Source organism: Leptosomus discolor, chromosome Z (assembly GCF_034619465.1).
Source record: "Leptosomus discolor isolate bLepDis1 chromosome Z, bLepDis1.hap2, whole genome shotgun sequence".
NCBI classification, from domain to species: Eukaryota; Metazoa; Chordata; class Aves; order Leptosomiformes; family Leptosomidae; genus Leptosomus; species Leptosomus discolor.
In genome coordinates this window covers 991,927-1,015,324 of record NC_141419.1, presented here as the reverse complement: position 1 = coordinate 1,015,324, position 23,398 = coordinate 991,927, and the positions used below count along the sequence as shown (strand labels likewise).

At 65.7% G+C, this 23,398-nt stretch overlaps 1 protein-coding gene across 1 annotated transcript in view; it reads right to left on the bottom strand.

Moving 5' to 3' along the window:
• Positions 1-2,123: 2,123 nt before the first annotated feature.
• FOXO6 (forkhead box O6) overlaps positions 2,124-23,398 on the bottom strand; it is a 36,945-nt gene continuing 15,670 nt past the window's right edge. Inside the window, exon 2 of the mRNA XM_086479586.1 lies at positions 2,124-3,536. Coding sequence (XP_086335712.1) covers positions 2,124-3,536 — 1,413 coding nt within the window. The remainder of the gene's footprint in view (positions 3,537-23,398) is intronic.

Here is a 23,398-nt window from a genome sequence, read left to right as displayed (position 1 = left end):
AAAAAAGCATTCAAGAAAGATTATATATAATAGAATATATTAAATTCTGTACATGATCAAATAATGTAAACATAATTAATTAACTTGTAAGAATGTCTTTAGAGACTATGCCTGCCGTGTGCCCAGGGCGAAGGTGAACGGTGGCACATGGGGCTCCCCTGTCATGCTTTGCCACAGACTCATGGGTCAGGAGGGGAGCAGGAGGTGCCCACTCAGGGGTCCCTCCCTGCCCCGGCTCTGAGCAGCCGCGCTGCCCCTGCGGCTCGGTGCGACCCAGCACCCACACTGTGGCAGAGGAGGTGGTGCCGGAGCGGGAAGGGAAGGGCTGGGCTGGGAAAACGTGCTGGTTCGCTGGACTAACCCTCGCCACAACCCAAGGGCACAGGGTTTAGAGAAAGCCCGCGGTGCCCAGCAGGAAGATGGGCTGTGCAGAGAGCCCGGTGGGACAGAGCAGCAGCTCCCACAGCTTCTCCTCCCAGCCCCTCCATCTCCTCTGCACCAGCCGCTCCAGCTGCCCATCAGCCTGCCTGGATGCCCCAGTCCAAAAACCCCGTTACGCCAAGGGCTGGGCTGCCCCGCAGCGGGGAGCCCCTGCCCCAGCTGCGCAGGATGGCGGTGGGACCAGTTTGGGCTTCTGATACACAGCAGGACCACGTGTGAATCGTGGTCCCCACCCCCATGGAGCACCATCCCTTGGCAGAGGGATGCAGCAGGGCTGACCCCTCTTGCTGGCAGCCCCCCAGACCACCTCTCCTGGCACCCTGGGGATGGGCAGTGAGCCCTCCGGGACAGACAGGCTGGCTGCTGGCTGGAGTCACTCCTGAAAGCAGCGGTGACTCCCCAGGAGCCCCACAGCCCCGGCTGCAAGCCCTGTGGCACCTCCCTGAGCTCTGCATGCGGGGGAAGCAGCGTGGGTCACCAAGGCTTGGGGCAGGGTGGACCCCATGCTGCTTCCAGAGGCCTGGCCACCACATCCCTCCCCTCCTCACACACACTCCCTTCTCGAAGACGACCCTCATCACAGCCCCCCCAGCTTCCACCCCATCATCCACCACCACCCAAAGCCATGGCCAAGACGAGACGTGCGATGGGGCGCAGCCATCAGCGTTGCCCATGGCCTCTCTCCTCCTCTCCCTAATCTCAACCCTTTCTTCCTTCCAATGTAAAAGCTCAATGGCAAAAGAGTGCATGAAATCGAATAAATATGCCCCCCGCCCCCCCCCCCCCCCCCCAACAACCCTGTGAGCTCCCCCTGAGTCTCCGGCACAAGGGACCCAGGCCAGCAGCACCTCACTCCCAGCAGGACCATCGCGTACAGGGCTGTGCACCACATGCAGGAGCGTGCCCACGCCTGCTCCGGGCAGGGTACCACAGCCTTCCTGCGGGCAAGCATCACCGTGGCACCCCCAGCCACCAGCGGGCACGTGGGCTGCCAAGATGCTGTCCCCAGGGCATCCTTCCTCCATCACCAGCCCCCACCTTCTCACTGCTTGGTAAGAAAACCTGCCTGGACCCACGCAAGGAGACCCGCAGTGGATGTGGCCTGGGTGTGTGGGCTTGGCAGAGCTCAGATCTCCACCGGGATTTAGGGGTGATGAGCCCCGCCTTGCCCTGGGGCAGGGTCCACGCTCCTGACACCTCTACTCAGAGGACTCGTTTTCCAAGGTGGCTCAGAGAAAAGCGTCCCCTTCCAGAGAGAGATGCCCACGCAGGGGGTTCCCACGCAACCAGTCATCACCACCTCATCACCCAGCCCAAGGACAAATCAAACCGACACTGTCACAGCAGGGCACCGGGACCATCTGGAAAGGCTTTCCCTTCCTGCTCGCCCCCCGGCCCCACCTGGCTCTGGCTGCCTCTCCCGCCCGCCTGCCCTCCATCCTCCAGAGGATGCTCACGGGAGGACCCAGCAGATCGGGCACGCGTGTGGGCTGGGGGCTGGGGGCCCTACCCCATCTCAATATTTGACCCTATGGTTTGTGTTTCGTGTTCGACCTCAATCTCAGACCGATGGCTCTAGCCCATCTTAACAAACAAAGGCAGAAGAGAAAGGAAAAAAAAAAGTTAGTCTCAATGTTCCCCTCGTGGCTTCTCAGTGGCGAGCCCCCACCCCGCGGCGGGCGTCACCCGGGCACCCAGCTCTGGTTCGTGGGCTGCGGACCCCCGGGCAGCACGGGCACGTTGAGCCCGTTCTGCGGTGGGAGAGCCGAGTCGAAGTTGAAGTCCATCTCGTCGCTGTCCATAAAGTCATTCAGGATGATCGACTCCACGTCGCACTCCAGGCTCCCATTGAACATGTCCAGGTCCAGGTCTGCTGGGAACCTGTCTTGGCCCAACACGGGGGGGTGGACAGCCCCCGGGTAGGGGCCCTGCAGTGAATCCAGCAAGCTCATGTGTGCCCCTTGGTTATTAGCGTAGGAATGCAGATGCCCGTGGTGCGGCATGGCCGTCATGCTGCACGTGTCACTGGGCAAGCTCATAAGGCTGACAGGATTAGCTAAGGCACTGGTGTTGGCCGCAGGGTGGTGACCGGCTGGTGACGGGTGGTACAAAGCGTTGCTCTTCATGAGAGAGCCCGAGTGGGGCGGGTAGGAGGACAAACCCTGCTCCCCGCTCCCGCACAGCAGCGGGTTGTGTCTGTGGCCACGGGCCGGCACCATGGGGCTGGCCTGCGGCAGGGGCAGGTCCCCCGGGACCATGCTCTCCTTGTGCGCGTAGGAGATGGAGGAGAGCAGGTCCTGCAGCGAGGCGTTCCTGTAGGAGCTGACGGGCGAGAAGGTGGCTTGCTTGTTCTCCTGGATGGTCTGCATGGGCAGGCGGCGCATGAGGCTCATGGCTGGCTGGCTGTAGATAGTCCCACAGTAGGTGTTGGTGGCAGCCCCCATGGTGGAGCACTTGGAGTTGAAGGTGAAACTGGAGCTCCGCTGCCGCAGGGCGGCCGGGGGAAGCTGCTGCGAAGGGCTCATGGTGTAGCCGTCCTGCAGGTCCTCCAGCATGCTCTCCCCAAGGCTCTCGTTCAGGCTGATGGTGCCAGTCAGGTCGGTCAGCCGGGGCAGCTCCACGGAGCAGCGGGCGTTGAGGGAAGGAGACATGGTGCTGGAGGGGCTGGGGTACATCAGCGGAGAGGAAGGGGTACCGTCGTCCTCCTCCAGCTCATCCGGCTCGTGGTTGGACATGATGGGCGAGAGGCGCCCGCTCAGCGTGCTGGCCGTGGAGTTGGCCCGCGTCCTGAAGTCCGCCCAGGCGTCGTACTCATCGCTGGCGTGGGACGCGGGGCTCTCCGACCACTTGGCTTGCTGGGAGGAAGGGCTGTCCTCCCCGCGCTCCTGCGTCACCTGCAGCTGCTTCTTCTTGCTGGCCTTTCCCTTGATCCGCAGGAACTTGCTGTTGTTGTCCATGGAGACCGCCCGCCGGCGGGGCGTCTTCCCCGTCTTCCCGCCTTCGGGGTTCAGCATCCACCAGGAGCTCTTGCCGGTGCCCTCGTTCTGCACGCGGATGAAGCGGGTGTGCAGGGAGAGGTTGTGCCGGATGGAGTTCTGCGGAGACAGCAAGGGCAGAGGGGAGGGTCAGCAGCGGCTCCGGCACCCCAGGCAGGAGGGGGATGCCCGTGGGGCAGGGAGGGGGACCTGGGCTCCATCCCCTGGGGCACCACGGCTGTCTGAGCCACAGGGCTCAGCTGGGGGGTCTCTCCCACACCATCGCCAGGCGTTTCCCCACCAGGAGCCCCTGGGTCATGGCCCTTTGCTGCAGCTCTCAGCGCTCTGTCGTTAGCGCGATCACTGCCACGGCGGGGATTGCGGGGTGGGTCTGTAGCACGTGCCCCAGGGACCTGCACCAGCCCCGCACCATGCAGGGCCAGGTCTCGGGGGACTCGTCTTCCCTGTGGAGGGACAAGGTGAGGAGGCAAAGAAAGCAGAGGCAGAGGCAGGACCACGCACAGGTCCAGGTCTTCTCTGTCCCTCCCAGCCCTGGCCACCCCACAGGCCCAGCAGAGCCCACCGGGATGCTCCCAGCACAGCCTCGCCCACACGTACATCTGCAGAGGTCCCAGCCCGCTCTCCCCACCGCCAGGCACCCCACCAGCTCCACGGGCAGACACTTTGCCCACACAGCGCTGGGCACCAACCCTCTGGAGATGACACCAACCCTCTGGAGATGACACCAACCCCCTGGAGATGGCTCCAAACCACTTTCCCTGCCCAGCATCGTTTTGCGATGGGCTCCCCTCCTCCCTCATCGCTGGGGAGGCAGAAGCATGCGCTGCGCCGTGTGCATCGGCACCACCACGGCCTGAAGCAACTTGCCAGCACCGTGTAAGCGAGAGAGATCTTGTCCCCAAAATGCCTGTCATCCCCAGCGAGCAAGGCTGGGGGCCCAGGTGGAGATGGTCTGGTTCTCCACGTGCCTGCAGGCTGGGCCTGGTGGCAGGGACAGGCACGCACCCTGGCCAAGGGCTCGGGTACCACAGCATGGGGGGGTTTGCAAACTCAGCCCAGACAAGGGCTGTTTGGGGACTGCTTGCTCTCCAGACACTTCTGGCTCCCTGCATCTCAGAGAGGTTTTCTACTGAGAACAAGACTCGGCTCCTCTTGCTCTTGCTGGCCGCTGCAGCTCCGAGCGGCTCACTGGATGGAGCGGGGATGTCGCTGCAAAAGGCAGGAGGAGGCAGGGACCTCGTACCAGGGGCCGTGTCCCAGCACAAGCATCCCCAGCTGCACTCCCGCGGGGTGACAGGCTGGGGTGACCCTGGGGAGACGCCTTCAAAGCTCCAGCCAGGGAAAGAGGAGGTGAGAACATCTGCCTCTTGCTGCCCATCTTCTGCAGCTCATAGGATGTCACTCCAGCTCCCCGCACCTTGGTTTCCCCAGGGTCCAGAGGGGAAAGGCAAGACGCGGACCCCGGAGAAGAACATCAGTCCACAGTGTAGAGACCCTCGCTTCAACGCTGCCCACGGGCTCAGCAGGAGCTGAAGGGAGGCAGGCAGCTCCTCCTGCCTCTGCTGAGCTGCAGGAGGGGCAGAGGGACAGGGAGGGGGAAGAAACCAAGGTGCCGGGGAGAAAGTTTGGTGCTGTTGCCGGCATACAGTGGAATACTAATGAAGAGGCGAGTGAGCTCCAGCCTCATCTATCATATTATGTAATGGCTTACTTCTCTGCACTTCATTTATTTGGAGATTGCTCCCAGGCTGGCTCCTCGCCAGCAGCCACCAAATCCAAGTCTACAGAAATCAATCTCGCGCTGACTGATTAAGCCGTGTTTAGAACTAATTGCTCCTTCGTGTGTGGGGAGAATAAATTACGGGCTTTAATTTCACATCTTTAAAATGCAACTGCAGGTATGGGCTAGCCGTTAACCCCTTCCTGCATGGCCCCACGCACAGCTCGGGACGGGGCCGGCGGTGGCTGCCCCAGCTCAGGGAACGGGCTGGGACACGCGCTGCCCTCCGCGGCGGGGGCTGCCCGTGCCGCTGCTCCTCACCTTCAGGCGGAGCGAGCCAAGCCCTGGGCCAGCCTGCCTGGCAGGGAGAGCTCTCCCCGAGCCCCCCAACACCTCTCCCTTGAGACACAGGTTGACCCGAGCTCCCCTCCGCACGGCTGAGCCACAGTGCAAGCGGCAGGGGACAGAGCCCACGGCCACCAACAGGTTTGCAGAGCCGGTGCCACCGGCCAGCTCAGCCCCACGGTGCCGCCTTGCACTCGCTCACCTGGAGGGGGTGGCAACCCCCAAGCAGGGCTTGTTGGGGCAATGCCCACCCGCTGCTGGGCCCCCTTGCATTGTTGGGGACACCCTATATAGCCCTGCTCCCTCGCTGCCAGCGCTCCCTGGGTCTGCTCAGCCCGGGGGGCAGGAGATGCTGCAGCCCTCCGTGGCTGGGACCGAGCTGCCATGCAGAGGACGGAGAGAGGGGCCAGGGTTTGGGGGGTTTGGGAATGCCACAACTGGACAGGGGTGACATTCAGCATGGTGCTAACCTCCTCCTCTGCTGCTGCGTCCCTCCAGCATCCCAGCTCCAGCGCACGGCACCCACCCAGCGCCACCCGTGGACCCAGGGCCAGGCTGGCGTCAGGCAGGGGGCAGGGCTGGCAGGGGGAGGCTGGTGGGGTCAGGCTGCCCGAGGGAGAGGAGGGCAAGGGAGGCTGATGCCTCTCCTGCAGCAGAGCTTCATTAAGAGCCAAAAGACAGCAGCAATTAAGTGCAAGGCACGGCTCTCTCCTCATTAGCACCCTGACACACTCGGCTGGCGGCGGCTCGGGGTGCACGGTGCAGGGCAGTGGGCTGCGCAGGGGTGGGCCAGGAGCTTATTAACACTCTGCAGGCAGGGACCCGCTTCAACCCCCCCACCCCCACCCCAGCAGCCCCCCGAGCAGTCAGCATCCCACAGCTCCCAGTCCCGGGCTGGCAGGGAGCAGCGCACGATCGCACGGCCCGAAATGCGGGGCTCAGCTCCTGGCCAGCCCCCGGCAGTGCGGTGCAGGGGGACCTCAGGGCTGGCAGATTTTGGCGGGGTGCAGGGGGAGCAGGCAAAGGCTGGTGCCAGTCCCAGGGTCCCCACGATGCCTCCAACGCTGCTCTGCCCCTCACTGCCCCATGACCCAAAGTCCTGTGCCGCTTCTCGCAGCAACGTGCACCTTTGCAGGCCTGGCCGTGCCCTGCACCCTTGCTGGGTCTCCCTCCTCATCCTCATCTGTCCCTACGGCACCCTTTCTTTGCCCACTCCACTCCAATAGCTCAGGCCCCTCACCACAGCAAAGAAACCCTCCCGGCACCCTGGCCCCACGCGGCACCGCAGCCCCGCAGTACCCAACCGGCTCAGGGCAAGAAGCATCGGTCCCCAGCACACATCCAGGGGATGACACCCACCACAGCAACCGACACCATCTACCTGGGCTTGTGCAAGGCTTTTGATGCTGTCCCACACAACATCCTTGTCTCTAAACTGGAGAGACATGGATTTGACGGCTGGACCACTCGGTGGGTCAGGAATTGGCTGGATGGTCGCACCCAAAGAGTCACAGTCAACAGCTTGATGTCCGAGTGGAGACCAGTGACAAGTGGTGTTCCTCAAGGATTGGTGGTACTGGGACCAGTGCCATTTAACATCTTTGTGGCGACAAGGACAGTGGGATCGAGTGCTCCCTCAGCCAGTTTGACAATGACAGCAAGCTGTGTGTGCTGGTGACACGCTGGAGGGCAGGGAGGCCATCTAGAGGGACCTGGACAGGCTGGAGAGGTGGTCCTGTGCAAACCTCATGGAGTTCAGCAAGGCCAAGTGCCAGGTCCTGCCCCTGGGTCAGGGCAATCCCAAGCACAGACACAGGCTGGGCGAGGGGTGGATCGAGAGCAGCCCTGGGGAGAAGGACTTGGGGGTGCTGGTGGGTGACAAACTGAATGTGAGCCAGCAGTGTGAGCTTGCAGCTCAGAAAGCCAGCTGCACCCTGGGCTGCATCCAGAGCAGCGTGTCCAGCAGGTCGGGGGCGGTGATTCTCCTGCTCCACTCTCATGAGACCCCACCTGGAGTACTGCGTCCAGCTCTGGGGTGCCCAGCACAAGAAAGACACGGACCTGCTTGAGCGGGTCCAGAGGAGAGTCAGAAAAATGACCAGGGGGCTGGAGCAGCTCCCCTGTGAGGACAGGCTGAGAGAGTTGGGGGTGTTCACCCTGGAGAAGAGAAGGCTCCAGGGAGACCTTACAGCAGCTTCCAGTGCTGAAAGGGGCTGCAGGAAGGTGGGGAGGGGCTGTTGATCAGGGAGTGTGGAGATGGGACGAGGGGTAATGGTTTTAAACTGAAAGAGGGGAGATTGAGATGAGATGTAAGGAAGAAATTCTTCCCTGTGAGGGCGGTGAGACCCTGGCACAGGCTGCCCAGAGCAGCCGTGGCTGCCCCCTCCCTGGCAGGGCTCAAGGCCAGGCTGGATGGGGCTGGGAGCGACCTGCTCTGGTGGGAGGTGTCCCTGCCCGTGGCAGGGGGTGGAATTAAGGTCCCTTCCAACCCAAACCATTCTGTGATTCGATGACAGCAAGTACCAGGCCTTGCCCCCGTAGCTCTGCAGAGGGGCAGGGGATGCTCTGGGTAGCGGAGGCAGGAGCTGGAAGTGGCACCGGGGCTGCCAGGTGTAGCAGGTGGCCCCAAGCCCGGCTCAGCCCCGGTTGACACCAAGGGAGGATGAGGCTGGAGCCCGCGCCAGCCCCTGGCCACTGGCTGCTGGAGGCTCTGCCAATCTGGAAGACCCCTGTGCCACCCTGGTGCCCGTCTGCTGGGGGCTGGCCCTGCTGCAGGGCCTGGCACAGGGATGGGGGGGGGGGGGGCTGGTGGGAGTCGTGGGCACCCACGGAGCCTCCTCACACCCCCAGGAGCCCTTCTCCACGGAGCCTCATTGTCAGGGGAACAGCCAGTGTGAAATCGGTCTGATTAGCAATTAGTCCCATTGTAAAAGGATTAGCCGGACCCCATTGTTTGGATGAGTGACTTGACTATCAATTTGCATCTGGCACCGATGCTGCTGCTGCACTGGGAGCGTTTCCCCGCGTCCTTTTGACCGGACAGACGCTGTCTGGCGAGGCTGCGCCCAGCGTGGCAGCAGGGTGCTGGTGGACCCCCGAGGTGGGCACCGGTGCCAGGCACGAAGGGGCCCTTTGCAGCATCCCGAGCACCTTGCCCATCCCCACCGCCAGCAGCACCCCAGCAGCGTGTCCCAGGGGTTGCTCCTCCAGCCTTGGGGTGCCCACCCGGGTCTTGGGGTGCAAAGGAGGGGCGGGGGGGGGCGGGCTGGACGTCCTCCTGCATGCCCCAAGGCGAGCACGGGGTGGGGGGAAACAAGTGCAATTCAAGCGACAGCAGGATTGCACAAGCCCTGGTCCTGCCCAGAGCTGGGGAGAGCAAATGAGGAGGCACTGCCGACCTGGCCCTGTCCCTGTCACCATCCCTGCTGTCCCCATGTCACCTGTTTTTTTTCCTGAGCAAAACCACAAGCCCCCTCACCCCCCAACCCCAGCCTCCTCCCCGCACATCCCACCCCTCCCAATGGAGCACAGCGCAGCCCTGAGCTCCACCAAGCCCCAGCCCCACAACCAGGGTGCGTCAGGGTCTGTACGTCTGTCCGGGCTGCTGGTCCATCCAGCTAATGAGCCAGTTCCCGGGTGGAAAGTCACACGCCGGTGAAGAGGGGGAAGCAGCGACAGGGCGGCTAACAAGCGCTTCGCTGGCTGCTCTCCGGCAGCCCGAGGAGGGCTCCGGGGGTTAATTGATGCTTATTTACCTCTTGCACATAAAAACTGCCAGCATTGGAGGCAACGAGCCAGGGGGCAGAGGCTGCCAACAGGCCTGATGGTGCTTCATCCTGAGGGACGCCACGCAGGGGTGGCAGTGGCATGGGACAGTCACTGGTGACACCCTCAAAGACGTTGTGTTCACCCAAGAAACGGCGCTGCCTACGTGCACCAGCAGCTAAGCGCACGGTGGCCATCACCGTGGCCTCCTGGCACCGTCCCCTGGGGACGGCCAGCCCTACTCCCTGCCATTTGGCGTCACCACCCTGCCCGAAGCAGCCCACCAGCCCTGGCACCCAAGCGCCGCCTCCCGAGCAGGGCCCACGCCTGCCTGGCGAGCAGATGGCAGCCGGCACGCCGCGGCAGCCCGCCCCTGCCATGCCAAGCGCCCCAGATGCCGACGAGCGGGACGGGCGCCCCGTGCCGACAGCGGGCGGACCCCCGCGCCGTGCTGGAGGCAGGGAGCGGGATGGGACCCCCATCACCTCCCGCGGCCGCAGGCACATCAGCGCGCCCCACGGCAGCCCTCCGTGCGTGGGTGTGTGACCCCAGCAGGGGCTCCAGGCAGGGGGGAGCGGCACGGAGGAGAAAGCCCGGGCGAGGGCAGACGTAAATCCAGCCCAACGTGTGACAAGGCTCTTCCAGCTCTGCAGCGGGCTCCCCGAGGATGGGGCGCAGCCGCACGCTGGGCTCAGGAGGGCTGTGAACCCCCGCTGGCCTCTCTGCCGTTAGCAGCCCCCCGTGATCTCCCCGCTGCCCCCCGCGGCTGGGGCGGCACACGCCAGCTTGCCGGGAAGGAGCAGCCCCCCGGCACGGGGCTCGGCGAGGCAGTTTTGGGCAGCTGCCATGTGCGTGGGAGCTCCTCTGCTCCAAAACGGCAGCCTGTGCTCTGCGCTGCCCCGCAGCACGCCAGGGCGTTACTGGCCCGTAGCCCCCCCCCGCCACCCCCCCTGCGCTGCCCTCTCCTACCCCAGGCAGCCCCTGGCAGAGCCCTGTGGCCGTGCAGCTGCCCCACAGCCAGCCTCCTGCACCGCCCTGTGCAGCGCCCCAACACCAGCTCCCTGCAACACCCCACAGCACCCCACGCAGTGCCCCATAGCGCCCCACAGCCGTCTCTCTGCAGCCCCCCATAGCATCTCGCAGCGAGCCCCCCGCGCTGCCCTGCCAGCTCTCTGCGGAGCCGCACGACGTCCTCCCGCCAGCCCCCCTGCAAGGCACCATGAGCCCCCCCCCCCCAGCCCCTCGTACCGTCTCGGGCACCCCGCAGCCAGCTCGCCGCCCCACAGCTGGTGCCTGGATCCCGGCAGACCCCTCCCAGCTGGGGGGCCAGGGCTGTCACCCCCCTCCAGCACATCCTTCCCTGGGGCATCACTGTTGGAGCCGGGCGGGGGGGGGACGGCACGGGCTGCCTGGTGTCCCCAGAAAGAGCACAGCGGGGGCAGAGGGAGGGCACCCGCCTCCCCGCCGCGGGGGTCTCGCCGGCGGCTGCCGAGCGGAGGCGAGCGTATTCGGGTCACCGCGCTGCCTGAGCAGAGCCGCTCTGACGGGCTGCTAATTGAGCCAAAGGCCCGTTCGAGGCGTGACGAGGCGTGACGGGCCGTGTCCATCCCGCGCCCTCCGTCGTCGCAGGGGGCTGACACGCAAGGAGCCCCACGGCTGCTCAGCATGGCCCGGCCAGAGCATCTCCCGCCTCCTCACGCCTCGCAGCCAGCTCGAAGCCCGGCCGGCATCTCATTAGGAGCTGCTAATCACTCCCAGGGTGGGGAGGTGGGGGCTTATGGGGGACCCCATGCTGCTGCCCCCCTCCCTGCACAGCCCCCTGACAGCCCCTCTCCGTGCCACCCACCGGGGCAGAGCGAGGGCAGAGCCTGGCAGGGACTGGGGAAGGGGGGTCCAGCCTTGCCCTGCCCCACAGATGGTACACGATGCTGTGGGGCAAAGGATGGCTCCAGGCAAGCCCCGTGCTCTGGGGTGTAGGAACAGAGCCGTGAACCCCACGCCGTGGGGCCAGGCTGTGCCAGTCCGGGGCAGATGCTTGCCCGGCCCCCTGCCCAGGTCCCTCTGCTGTTCCCTGGGGCTGGGTGATGACATGGCCAAGATCAACTTCTCCTGAAGGAGAAGGTCCAGGTGGAAACCGCCACCATGACCCTGACCCACGGCCAGGACTCGCCAGACCCATCCCAAGCCCCCACATCCAGAAGGAGCCCGTCTGTGGCTGCCTGGGCTTCGGGCCAGGTTTCAGGACAAAAACCAGGTGCTGTGGCACTCGGATGGGTCCCCAGGGCGAAGCCCATCCCCTGCCTGGCCCCACGATGGTCCCGGCCCACCTTTGCCATATACCCCACGGCTCGCAGCGGGTCTGACCCCCAGTGCAGCCCCCCCGGAGCAGCCCGGGCTGCACGCCCTGGCACGGCGCTCCCCCTCGCCGCCCCTGCGGACTTGGCAGCTGATTTTGTGTTTTGCCGTTGGCTCCGTGCCTCCCTCTCCCTCCTGACCACGAGCTCTGCAAGCGATTCCCAAACCCACCGGAGAAGTGGCTGACGCAAATCAAACCACACGCCGCTCCCCGTGCCCGCCCCCTCCCCAGCCCCCGGGCAGCCCCCTGTGCCCACCACTTGCTCCACAGCCCTTGGCTGGGGATGGCTACTGGGGCAGTCCCAGTCTGCAGCCTCCATCCAGCACGGGCTCAGCATGGGGACGAGCCACGGGTGGGTGCCAAGCCAGGGGTGGGTGCTTGGCTCAGCCCTTGCTGCGCAGCAGGGTGAGACCCCCGGGCACACACCCCCGCCGGGATGGAGCTGCCGGAGGGCAGACTGGCCACATCAGCACAGTCCTTATGCCCAGGCTGGGGCCACCCCGGCAGTGGCACGGGTGCCACCGAAGCAGAGGTGGCAGGTGGGGCTGAGCATCCCCCTCCTGGCCCTGGTTACCGCCGCTGCCAAACAGCTGGTTGCTACCAAGTTCTGCAACGGGAGTGTTGCCGTTGCCATGGCAGCCGGTTTATTTTAGCCAGCTGCCATCCCTCCAGGTCCCCGTCAAAACCAGGAGCGTTCTCCTTGCCCCAGTCCTGCCTCGTCCCCATCCCTGGGCACCTTGCTGAGAGCCCGGGGAGCACCCGCAGCACCCATCCCAGTGGGACAGCCTTTCCCCAGAGGGGACACACACACAGCACCAGCATCTTCCCCATTTCCCACTACGGCCAGTGGGGCTCACACCAGCTTGGCCACTGGGTCCCAGTGAGGTGGCCCAGGGGGAAGGGGATGGATGTATGGGGACACCGCCAGGACCGGCAGGGGGTGATTTCTGTGCTGGAGGGACACCTGTAACCTCAGCTCCCCCAGCCTGCTCAATGACACTCCCTGTGCCGCTTTGCTCCTCCCTTGGCCAAAGCCTTGGGCTCCTCCTGATGGGGCCAGCACAGCCCCCAAAACCCACTGGGACTTTGCTGGGGTTCTGCACCACACCTCCTCCTGCAGCCACGGCTGTTCCCAAGCTGGCTGAGGACAGGAGGGGCCAGAAGAGCTGGTCCCCAGGTGTGGCTGGAGGGGAAGGGGTCCCTTCACCCCACAGCATCTGTCCCGAGCCCGGTACCGCTGGGCAGCCCAAACCATCCCCCCCCGAGGGGACCACGCTGCCTTCCCGGCTGGGACTGTCCATCCTCGGCACTACTGGGCTTTGCTGGGGGCACCAGCGGGGCTGGGGGGGCAGAGGAGGAGCCCTGGGGGGAGATGCAGAACAGGAATCCCTCTGTGTCCCCCGCAGAACCGCGGTCTCCATGAGTCCCCCCCTCCCCAGCACCGCCTGTCCTGCCCTACGCGCTCCCCAAAGGGCTCATTAGATCGCACCAGGGCGGCTGCAGCTAACGAGCGGGCACGCTCTCCTCCCAGGGCAGCAGGCAGAGAGCAGGCAGAGAGCAGGCAGGGCTGGGGAGCTCAGGGACCCTCCTGCGGGAGCAGGCGGTGGCCTGGCCCCGACGCGGTGCCACTACCCCTGCAGCCCCTCTTGCTGAAGGCACGGGCTGCGCTTTCGGGGTGCAGAGCCCAGGGCTGAGCCCAGCAAGGGGCATTCCGGGAGGGAGCCCGGCCTTTCCCAGCACGCCGCAAGCCGGCAGAGGTTGCACGGGTGCAGTCACGCAGGGGTGGGTGCCCGGAGCCTGGCTGCGGGCTCGCCTCAGCACCGGGTGCCACCGAGAGCGGTGGCCCAGGCAGAGCTGGGCTGGTGCTGCAGCACGCCCCGGTGCCAAGGTGATGGGCTGGCTCCGCACACTCCCTGGCTTATGGGGTGCCTGCCTGCAGGCTGCATACTGGTGCCAGTACAGGGCTGGTGGGAGGCAGGGGATGGCCAGGAGCCTCTGCCCACCTCCTGCCTGCCCTGCCTGCCTCCATGTCCCGTTTCCCTTCCCTGTAGGGCGATGCCGAAGAGGGAAGGGGGTGACGGACTGGACGAGCTGTGGCCGTACAGCTCCGAGCTGGCTGGCCCTGGCACGGTCACCTGCTTGCCTTGGGGCTGCGGCAGAGCCAGAGGCTGCTGGGCCACCTGCCCCGGCCAGCTGGCAGGGGGACCTCGCGGTGCCGCCGGGCACGGTGCTGCCGGGGGCACTTGTGCCAGACCCTGCTGCTCGCCCTGCTCATAGCCAGCCCTGCGGGGATGCTGAGGACGGGCTGGGGGGCTGGCAGCAGCAGGGGATTGCTGCACACAGGGTGAGCACGGGGTCAGGCTCCGCGCCCTTGGCAGCACCCTACAGGAGCCCCGGGCAGCACCAGACCTCCTGGTCCGGCGCAGCGCCCAGCCAGCCCCAGCACCCCAGTTCGAAGCACCCCGACACTCGCAGCTGGAAACCACATCTTCTCCCAGAAAAATGCTGTGGCACCAAGCCACATGCCGAGAAATCCCCCCCAGCACAGCTCCCCAGTGAGGCTGAGCCTGTGCTCTCTCCTTCCTGGAGAGACCTGCACAATGTGGCCATGCCATCCCCCCGCACAAGCCCCCCCCCCCAGCTGTATAAGCCTCCCTCGAGGGTCCCAAGGGTGCTGGTGAGCCACAAGGTGCCAGCCCAGCCAGGTATGCTGTGCAAAGTGCCTGCACCCAGCTGAGAGATGTCGAGCCCCCCTGCCTTTGGGGACAAAACATGCCCCCTCCCCGCATCCTGGTCCCAGCCTGCCTGGACCGCTTTCCAACACGGGAGACCAGGTGAGATGCCTTGGAAAGACCCCCTCCACCATCAGCCACTTATCCTGTAATACTCTAATTACACCCCAGAGTTGGCCACCAAAATAGCTGCAGTAAATCACTCAGAGCTGCCATGTAATTTTTGCATGAAATTACAGTATTTTTTCCCCTGGGTTCAATTTCCTCCACACCAAGTTCTCACTGCAGCCAAGTAATTAAAGCAGCTGCGCTCCCTTTTCCACGGGTACCGGTTTAACTCCCTGCTGGCTGCCCCCCCGGCTGCCCGGTACCGGGGCTGTGGCTGGGGACACCGTGTGCCCCAGCACCCTCCGGCAGCCCTGCCCGTACCCACGCTGAGGACACCCAGAGCAAACACGAGCTGCTCCGGATCCGAAGGCAAGGCGGATCAAACCACACCGAGAGAGCCTGGGGAGACCCGGCACCCACGAGGGGATGCACAAGGCACCCCAAGAAGGATGCTGAGCCCCTGGGGGGGGGGGGGGCGGTCCAAACCCCACCGGGCAGAGGAGCTGGCTGTTCCCAGGAGAGAAGCCACCCGCCTCCTCCTCACCGCCTGCAGCCTGCGGGAAGAAGATCAGGGAAGCAGCGGGGCTCAGCCTGCGCCCTCCCACTCCACACAGCGATGCTTGGGCACCCGTGGGAGATGACCGCCCTGTGGGGTGCCACGAAGCGCCGTCTCTGGGTCACTTGGCCGCCTGGGAGAGACGCAGGTACCACTGTCCTGTCCGAACGCCCCGACCACGTGCAGCACCACACCGCCCTGAGCAGAGGCAGAAACCCCAGACCCTGGAGGGCTTTGCGTCCAGCCCCATCCTTCCCCCACGCCTGTTCTGTCGAGGCTGCCCTGCTTTACAGCCCGAGATCTACACCAGAGCTGGACTGTACCCAAAAAAGCAAGGAACGCTGGGCACGGAGCCATGCACTGGGGCACACGTGTCCCCCTGAGGACTTGCTCTGCCCCAGGTCTTCCCCGCCTGCCCTGTGGCCCCACGCCGTCCCTGGGGACCAGCCCCGCAGGGGAACTTGGAGGAGCAGCGAGTCCCCCTGCGCAGCTCCAGCCATGGGTCTCGCAAGGGGCCCACGGAGCAAAGCCAAAGCCTTGCTGACACGCTGTGTCCCACCCAGGACCCCAGCAGGTTTGTGCTGGCTGCCGGAGCAGGGACAGGCTCTGCAGACTCCCTGGCAGACAGCAAACCCTGCGCAGATGCACGGAGATGCACCTCAGGGCAGTCCTTGGAGATGAGGGGCCGGCTTGGCCATGCACAGAGAGGTGCCTCTTGCTTCTCACATACCTGCAAGAGACTTCACCCTGCCACCAGCCAGCACAGACAGCAAAGGTTTGGGAGCACCGGGGCTCTCCCGAGGTGGGTGGGGACCGGATGGGGCCAAGACAGCGGGGGCATCCCTGCCACCACATACTCTCGGCTGAAAGATGTTCCATGGAACAGTTTTATTCCCATTAAAAAATCCCAGTTCTTCACGAAAACAAGTATTTGTATTAGTTTGCAGGTTTTAGGCCCCAAAGGTGGGGCAGGGGAGGGTTCAGTGATGCAATGCCTTTGGGTGAGAGGAGAAAATATTCATTATGGGGACCTGTCGTACGGCACAGAAACGTTGCAAGAAGCACTATTTAAAAAACAGCTGTGAAAATAATGAGCAGTTTTGGCCAACAGCAGCAGTGGGTCCACCTGCTCTGGTCAAGCCCCTGGAACCCCTGCCTGTCCTGCCAGGCTCCTGCCACCCCTGCTGTCCCCTCGCTGGTGTCCCCCTCACAGGACACTGCTCCACACCCCAGCCCGCAGCAATGCCCTCCACGGGCCAGATCCAACCCCCCCCCCCCCAGTTCAGCCTCGGGAGATGGCACATGCCACAGCACCCTCCAGGCTGGCTGGGTGCGGGGCCCAGCCCCGTCCCCTCCCACCAGTGCCACCTGGCCCCACACCAGCCCTTCCAGCCAGAGCACTCCACGCCGACACGCTGCAGCACAGAAACCCTCCAAAAGCCACACAACTCCCTTTTTTCCAGTTCCAACTTCCTTATTTTAGTGTGTGCACCGGAGAGGGAGGGCACAACGCCCCGTGTCACCGGCACAGCCCACCTGGGGCAGGCAGGAACCAGCCGCCTGCAAGAAGCAGAGACCCCCACGGTCGCCCACCTGGGCAGAGGCGAATGCACCGCGCCCGGAGCCGGCATTTCGCGAGGACGGGGAGAGGGAGGCAGTGGCACGTGCTGCTGTCATGGCTGTCACCATCTCCCCGCGCGGCCAGAAACACAGTGGGAAATGTCCTCACGCTGACGTCCCTCCTGGCTCAGGAAAGCCCGAAGGTCCCTGATCCACGTGCCACGTCCCCCCCGGCAAGGCAAAGGCAACCTGGAGGTGCTGGCCCAGCTGAGATGCCACCGAGCGCGGTGCCCGCTGCGGCGAGGACCCAAGGGACACCGAGCACCTCCAGAACAGCCCCTGGGAAGCAGCCCTGTCCCCCAGGCCACGCGGGGCAGGCGGGCGATGGTGACAACCGCTCGTCCCACGCAGGCAGGGCGGCTCAGCTGCCCGCCCGCGCGCTGTGCTCACACTCACGCACGCACACGCGGACCCCGGGGCGGCCGGGAGCTCCCAGCAGGGCTGAGCCCGCCGCGCCTCTCGTGTCGCTCAGGCAGCCGAAAAGTCTCCGTCTGTGCCCGGGGCTGCACCGCGCGGTCCCCGGCCGCACGCAGACCCTGTTGGGAGAGACACCGAGACACCAGGGAGGGGGGGGGATAAGGCAGAGACCCCTTGCCCCGAGCATCCCAGAGCATCCCACGTGACGTGCTCATCGCATCTCGCAGCCCCCGCAGCCCCCGCTCGGCGAGCCAAAGTCACGGAAGCGGAGCAAGGTCACCGCAGGGCCCTGGGGACGTCGCTGCAGCTCCAGCCCTGTTGGCTGTGGGAAGAAGGGATGCTGCCCCCACCCACCCAGCCCGGGGCTGCCTGCAGTCAAGGGAAACTGAGGCACAGAGGGGGCTGCGGCAGAGGGAGTCACTGGCAGAGCTGCTCCCCAGCCGTTGCGCCAGGAGTCTGCTCTATCCCGGCCGTCTGCGGTGTCCCAGAGACCCAGCCTGCGCCCCAGGGCCAGCCCAGCGCTCCCCAGCCATCCTGCCTTGCTGCCTGCTCGCAGGACCCACGGCGACGGGCAGCTCGTGGCACCCTGCGGGTCTCCCCAAGGGGGATGCTCTCAGGGGTCACCAGCACGGCATGCGGGGTGAGGGGCTCCCAGCTGGGGGTGGCTCCTGAGCAGGAGAGGGTCCTGAAGAGGGGTGGGGAGGTCCATCCCTGCTCTGCCCCACGGAGCCCCGAGGAGCGCCCATCGCAGTGCCATATGGTGGCAGCTGGCAAGTTCCGGGGAGCTCCCAGCCCCCCCTTGATGCTGGGTGGGAGCCAAAAGCAAATGTGGTCTCAGAGGGGAGGAGACTCAAAAAGCTCCATTTTGCCAGGGGAGGCGGAAAGAGCCGCCACCGGCCCAGGGCTGGAGGAGCCCGAGCCAGAGCCGAGTGGGTCACACAGCCCTGCCCGGGATGTCACCAGCCTGCAGCAGGGTGTCACCCGCCCCTCCTAGTCACACACGCAGGGGCACAGCGTGCGCCCACCCTGCACATGGGCACCCCCCAGCCGCAGCCCACCCCTCCCCGCGATGCCCATGGCCCCACCCTGCACCCCAGCCCGCACAGCCCCCCTGTCCCCAGCACCCACCAGCCCTGTGCCCCACATCACCCACGCCAGCACCCACGCCGGCTGCGCCCCCCGGCAGCACCTTGCTTGGCACCTGCTAATGGCACACACACCCCCCCGCCGCCGCCCCCACAGCTCCTCTTGCCGGGGTCTCACCAGCCTGCGGGGAGCCAGGAGGAAGGGGAGGCCTTCCCCCCGCCCCCCAGCTGCCCACCCGGGTGGGTTCACAAACCCCCCGCCACGCTCCGGCGAGCATGGGGGCTTGTGCCATTCATTGTAGGGCACGGTAAAACCCTCCGGGGCGGGAGGCTACTGCACCCCGAAGCCCCCCATCTACCAGGTGCACAGGCACCGCTGGCACCCCGCGGCTTCCAGGCACCCGCCGAGCCCTTTTTGGGTCGCTGGGCTTCCCGCCCAGCCCTGCCCGTGACTCCCGCCGCAAGGCACGGGGCAGCCCGCGGACCCCCGGTGTCACCCCGCACCGACACACGCGCTCGTGCACGTAGGGTGGCACCGATGTGCTTGCACGCTGCGGGGCTGGTGCTGTAAGCACAGCCCCACCAGTGGGTTTGGGAAGTGGGGACACCCCCCACCTGGGGGGCTCAGGGGGATAGGGCTGCTGGATGGCCTGGGCGCAGGCAGCGCCAGCAAGGGCACAGCGAGCCAGCCCCTGCCCGCGGTGATGCACCCAAGCGGGGACCACGTAGGAGCGGGGCTGCCTGCCAGCAGGGTCATGGCTCCCCCCAAAAAAACGCCCAGCCAACAGCCCCTGCCTGCACTCACCTCCCTGGCCCCAGCGCACAGGGCAGAGCACAGGGTCCGCAGGGAAACCCTGGCAACCGCAGCACCACAGGCTCCCATTGCATCCAAATACAATCCCCCCCTGATTTTATCCAAATACAATCCCCCCCCCCTCAGCTTTGGTGCCTGGCCCGGGGGTCCCGCAGCTGGCCCGGGCCGGGCTGAGGACTGCTGCACCAACACGGGACTTCCCAGGCTCTGACCGCTGGTGGAGAGAGTACCTGGGGCTGCCCCTGTCCGGTCCCCCTCCCAGGACCCAGTGCTTCCATCTGCTGCAGTGGGATTGAGTGGGGCTTCTGGCCTCTGAAGACTGGCAGTGGGAGCAGGGGGATTTGCCCCTTGGGCTTGGGAGGGAGCGGAGCTGCCGGGGGCAAGCGGCAAAGCTGTTCGTAGAGCAAGGGGGGCAACGCCAGCCGCCGGGACACTTTCTGTTCAGCGCATTCGTCCCAGGAGGGGCGCGTGGCGTGAAGGGCATCGCCTGGAGGAACACAGCCCCAGGACCAGCGCAGAGTGGGATGCTCAACGTGCCTCACCGGTGCCCTTCTGGAGGTTAACACCTCCTGCCAAGACCAGTTGCTCAAAGGTGGCCAGGAAAGGGAATTACCAGTTGTCCCGGACACTTTCCAGCCTCCCTTGGCTATTCTTCCCTTGGGGACACCGACTCCCCGCAAGCCCAGCCACTGTCCGCAGCCCTTTGTGCAGGCACGGGGTGGGACACAGCGTGGGCATCATGTCCCTGAGCTATGCCTCTCCTCCTGTCCCCCAAGCTGCCCATTCACCAGGCTCCCCAGTGCCAGGCAGACCCACAGGGCACCTTCAGGGTACGGACAGGGAGGGCTGCCTGCTCGCCCCAGGGTCCCGGGCCATTTGCCTGATCTGCCCATACCTGGGTCTAGAAAGAGCAGCCTGCCAGCCTGTCCCCACCGCTTGGCCACCTAAGGTCACCGCGGGCCAACACTCTGCTTTTGGGGGGCCGGACAGAAGGGTGGGCAGAGCAGAAGGCGGCGGGTGGGTTGGGGTCCTCCTCTACCTGCCTGCCTGAGCCGGCTGGGGATGCTGGGTTGCCCGGGAAACGGCGGATGACATCGCAGGGGAGGCAGGGAAACTCTGCCCGAGGTGTTCGGGATGCCGTCGCCGTTGCCAGGGAAACGGCGGGGTGACATCCCGCAGGTGAGGGAGGGGGGCGAAGCGGGGGGGCCCCGGCGATGCACCCCAGCTTCGTCCGCCTTGTCCTCCCGCAAGGGGGTCCCTGCCCTGCGCCAGACGGGCACGTGCCCTGGGGGTCCCCATAGGGTCAGCCTCCACCTTGCCACACACACACACACCCCAGGGCAGGGGGGGCTTTCCCCCTGGGGACATTGCCACCCTGCCTGGGGCTGCTCTCCTGGGCTGGGGGCAGCAGGGAGAGAGGAGCCGCTGCGCCCCGGCCCCATCCGAGCGCTTTGTTCCCCTGCTGCAGCTCCCCCGCATCAACCCGTGCTTCGGTGCTCTGCCGGGGGGCTGGCAGCAATCCCACCCGGGGGTGGGGGAGGTTTTCTCCCCCCCCCAGCACTCCAGGGTTGCCTTTGGGTTAATCACAGTCTCTGCTTTACCCTTCAAGGGCTCAGAAACGCTGCGAATGCCCCGCGATTCGCCCCCTCCGATGCCCCAAACTTTCCCAGCGGTAAATCTCAGCTGCATGCCCCCACCAGGGATGCACTATTACCCCGGGCAGGGTGTCCTCCCCCCTCTCCAAGCCCTATTTGGTAACACAGGGTGCCAGGAAAGCCACGGCCGCAGCCCATCACCGTGGTGTCTGGGCTGCGCTTGCACACACGCCGGTTGTAGGCAACAGGGAGGCAGCAGGCTGCAGGGACGCTTCCAGACCGGGTCTAAAACCAGCAGGACCAGGGGTGAGAAGCCAGCAGAGCCACAACGGCAGGCTGCCAGGGGGTGTGGGGGTGGGAAACGCACGGCGCAGCCTCTGGCCCCCCAGCCCAGCTCGGAAAATGAATCAGCCACCCCATGCAGCCGCACCTGGGGAGGCAGCGGGGCTCCCTGCAGGGTGCTGCGGAGCAACAGGAACACAACAAGTCCCCCTCCTGCCTGCCTCGGAGGATTTCGCCATCCGAGGCAGAGCGGTTTTACCTGTAATGGCAAAAATTACATCAGCCAGAGCCTGCTGGAGCAGCCGGTCCCGGTGCCGCTCGAGGGAGGAGCGGGATCCACTGCCACCGCCCCCCTGGGCCACTCCGACCCTGGGCGATGGGTGCTGCGAGGGGGCCGGCTCCCCTCCTGCCAGCGGGACCGGGAGGCGGGTGGAGGAGATGCTCCAGGTCAGGCCAGGCAGCATCCCCGGGGCTGTTTTTTAGTGCTGATGAGTCTCTCCGGAGCAAGAGCGCCTGAAAACCTGCCCTGCCTGCGAACCGGCAGCGATGCCACGGGCCGCCGGGCTCAGCCACTCACCGCTGCAGGCGGTCGTGGCCCCAGGACCCTCCTCGGGTCCACGCTGCCAGCGGGGTCTTGTCTTTCAGTTGGAGGAATCACACATAAAGCCACCAAAAAAAAGGTGTCCTGGGCAGGGGGTGGTGGTTCACAAAATGTCCAAAAAAGAGGCAGGAGGAAATGCCCAGACCTCCAAAACCCAATCAGCTCTGGACTTCAGGGAGATGATGCCCTGAACTGCAGGGATTTGAACCCTGACCACAGCCCTCCTGGTCATTAATTCTGGGATTTTCCTGGGGGATGAGGGGTTGGGGACTGCAGCAGGGCTGGGGTGGAGTGCCAGGGAGGGGGATGGAGGACGCTGGGGCATGGGCAGGAGGTGTGGAGGCAACGGGAAGCCACATGTCATTGCAAGAAAACAGCTGCTCCCAACTCCTGGAAGCCCATCCCAAAGGATCTGAGCATCTGGGGCCATGCCTCCATACCTCCTAATTGGGGGGGGGGTGACACCTCCAGCAGCTCTATGGGGTCCCTGGGCTGCGGGCACCTGCCAGTGGTGCCAGCCTGGGTACGACCCCATGCCCCGTGTGCCAGCTCTCCCAGCAAAGGCTGGAGGAGCAGGGGGGGGGGGACGGGACGGGACACCCCCAGCCCGCTGACGTCCGGGCTGTTTCCCCGGGGACCTGGCAGCCCTTCAGACGGCCGCCTTCCCCCGGGGGGGGCAGCCCCCACCCGGCTCCCACGCGGTGCCGGCCTCCCCGCTTCGTGACACTGATCTTTAATTGAATTAGACGCTGCTGCCTGGGCAGCGCAGCCGGCAAACCATCCTCGAATTCCTGGGCACGGCGCCCGCTCGCTGTCTGCAAGCTGCTCCCCCTCCGCCCCCCTCCCGCCCCACCGCCTCCTCCCCCCCAGCGCTGACCCAGAACAGGGGAGCCCGCGACCCCCTTGCCCCGAGCGAGCGGGTGGGAGAGCGGGGGGGGGGTCCGGTCTCAGCGGGGCTCGTGACACAGATGGTTCGCCCCGGGGAGCGACGCGGCCGGAGGGTGCAGCACCCACGGGGGTCCCCCCCACGCCTCTCCGCGCCGGGGTCAGCTGCGCCGCCGAGCCAGCGCGTCCCCGCGCCAGCTTCCTCCGCTACAGAATGTACCGAGGGCCCCGGCGGCCCCAGCCAGGGACACGATGTGCTCCCCGCTCCAGGCCCTGTTTTTCCTGGCCGGGCTCCTGCTCCGCTGGCGGCCGGGCTCCGGCCCTCAATGCAGCTTTTGTTCGCTCCCCGCTCGCCTCCCTTCGCACCTCCATCCCACCCCTCCGGCCCCTCCGGGAGCCCTCGGGACCCAGCCGTGACCGTCCCCAGCCGTGACCGTGCCCTGGCCTCTCCTGCGGCTCCACCACCACCTCGATGGCTTTTTCCTTCCCCACGAGCGTGGCCACAGCTGCGGGCAGCGGCAGCGGAGGCGATGCCGTCCTGCTGGCAGGGCAGCTCCAAAACCGCAGGCAGCATCGGGTACCCGCCAGAGCACCCAAACACCAAACCCCAGGAGGGGGGAGGACGTTGCGCCCCTTCTCCTGCCCACGGCCTCATCCTGCTCCGTGCACAGGCTTGCAGCCTGTGGTCAGCGGGTCCATCCGTAACTCGCCCACATGCGTCACGCAGGGTGCAGGGGCCAGCCCACGCACAAGTCTCCCCTCGCAGAGCTCAGCACCATGCCGGCCCCATCCCTCCCCACGCTGCGCAGCGCTGCTCCCCTCCCGGGACCCCCCCCCCAGGACACCCCGGAGCCCGCGCTGCCGCAGGGGTGAAACCCATCCGCAGCGGGGATCTGGGGAGGACAGGACACATGTGGACCAGCACATCCTTCAGGTCCTGACGCCCGCTGTAAAATGTGCATTTGAAGCCCAGTGCAGCAGCTTATTTCGGGCTCCCCGTCTTTAAGCATTTCCTACAGTAAAAGCGAAGTAATCCCCACGAACCAGAACTGCCGAACCAGAACTGCCAATAGGTCGTTT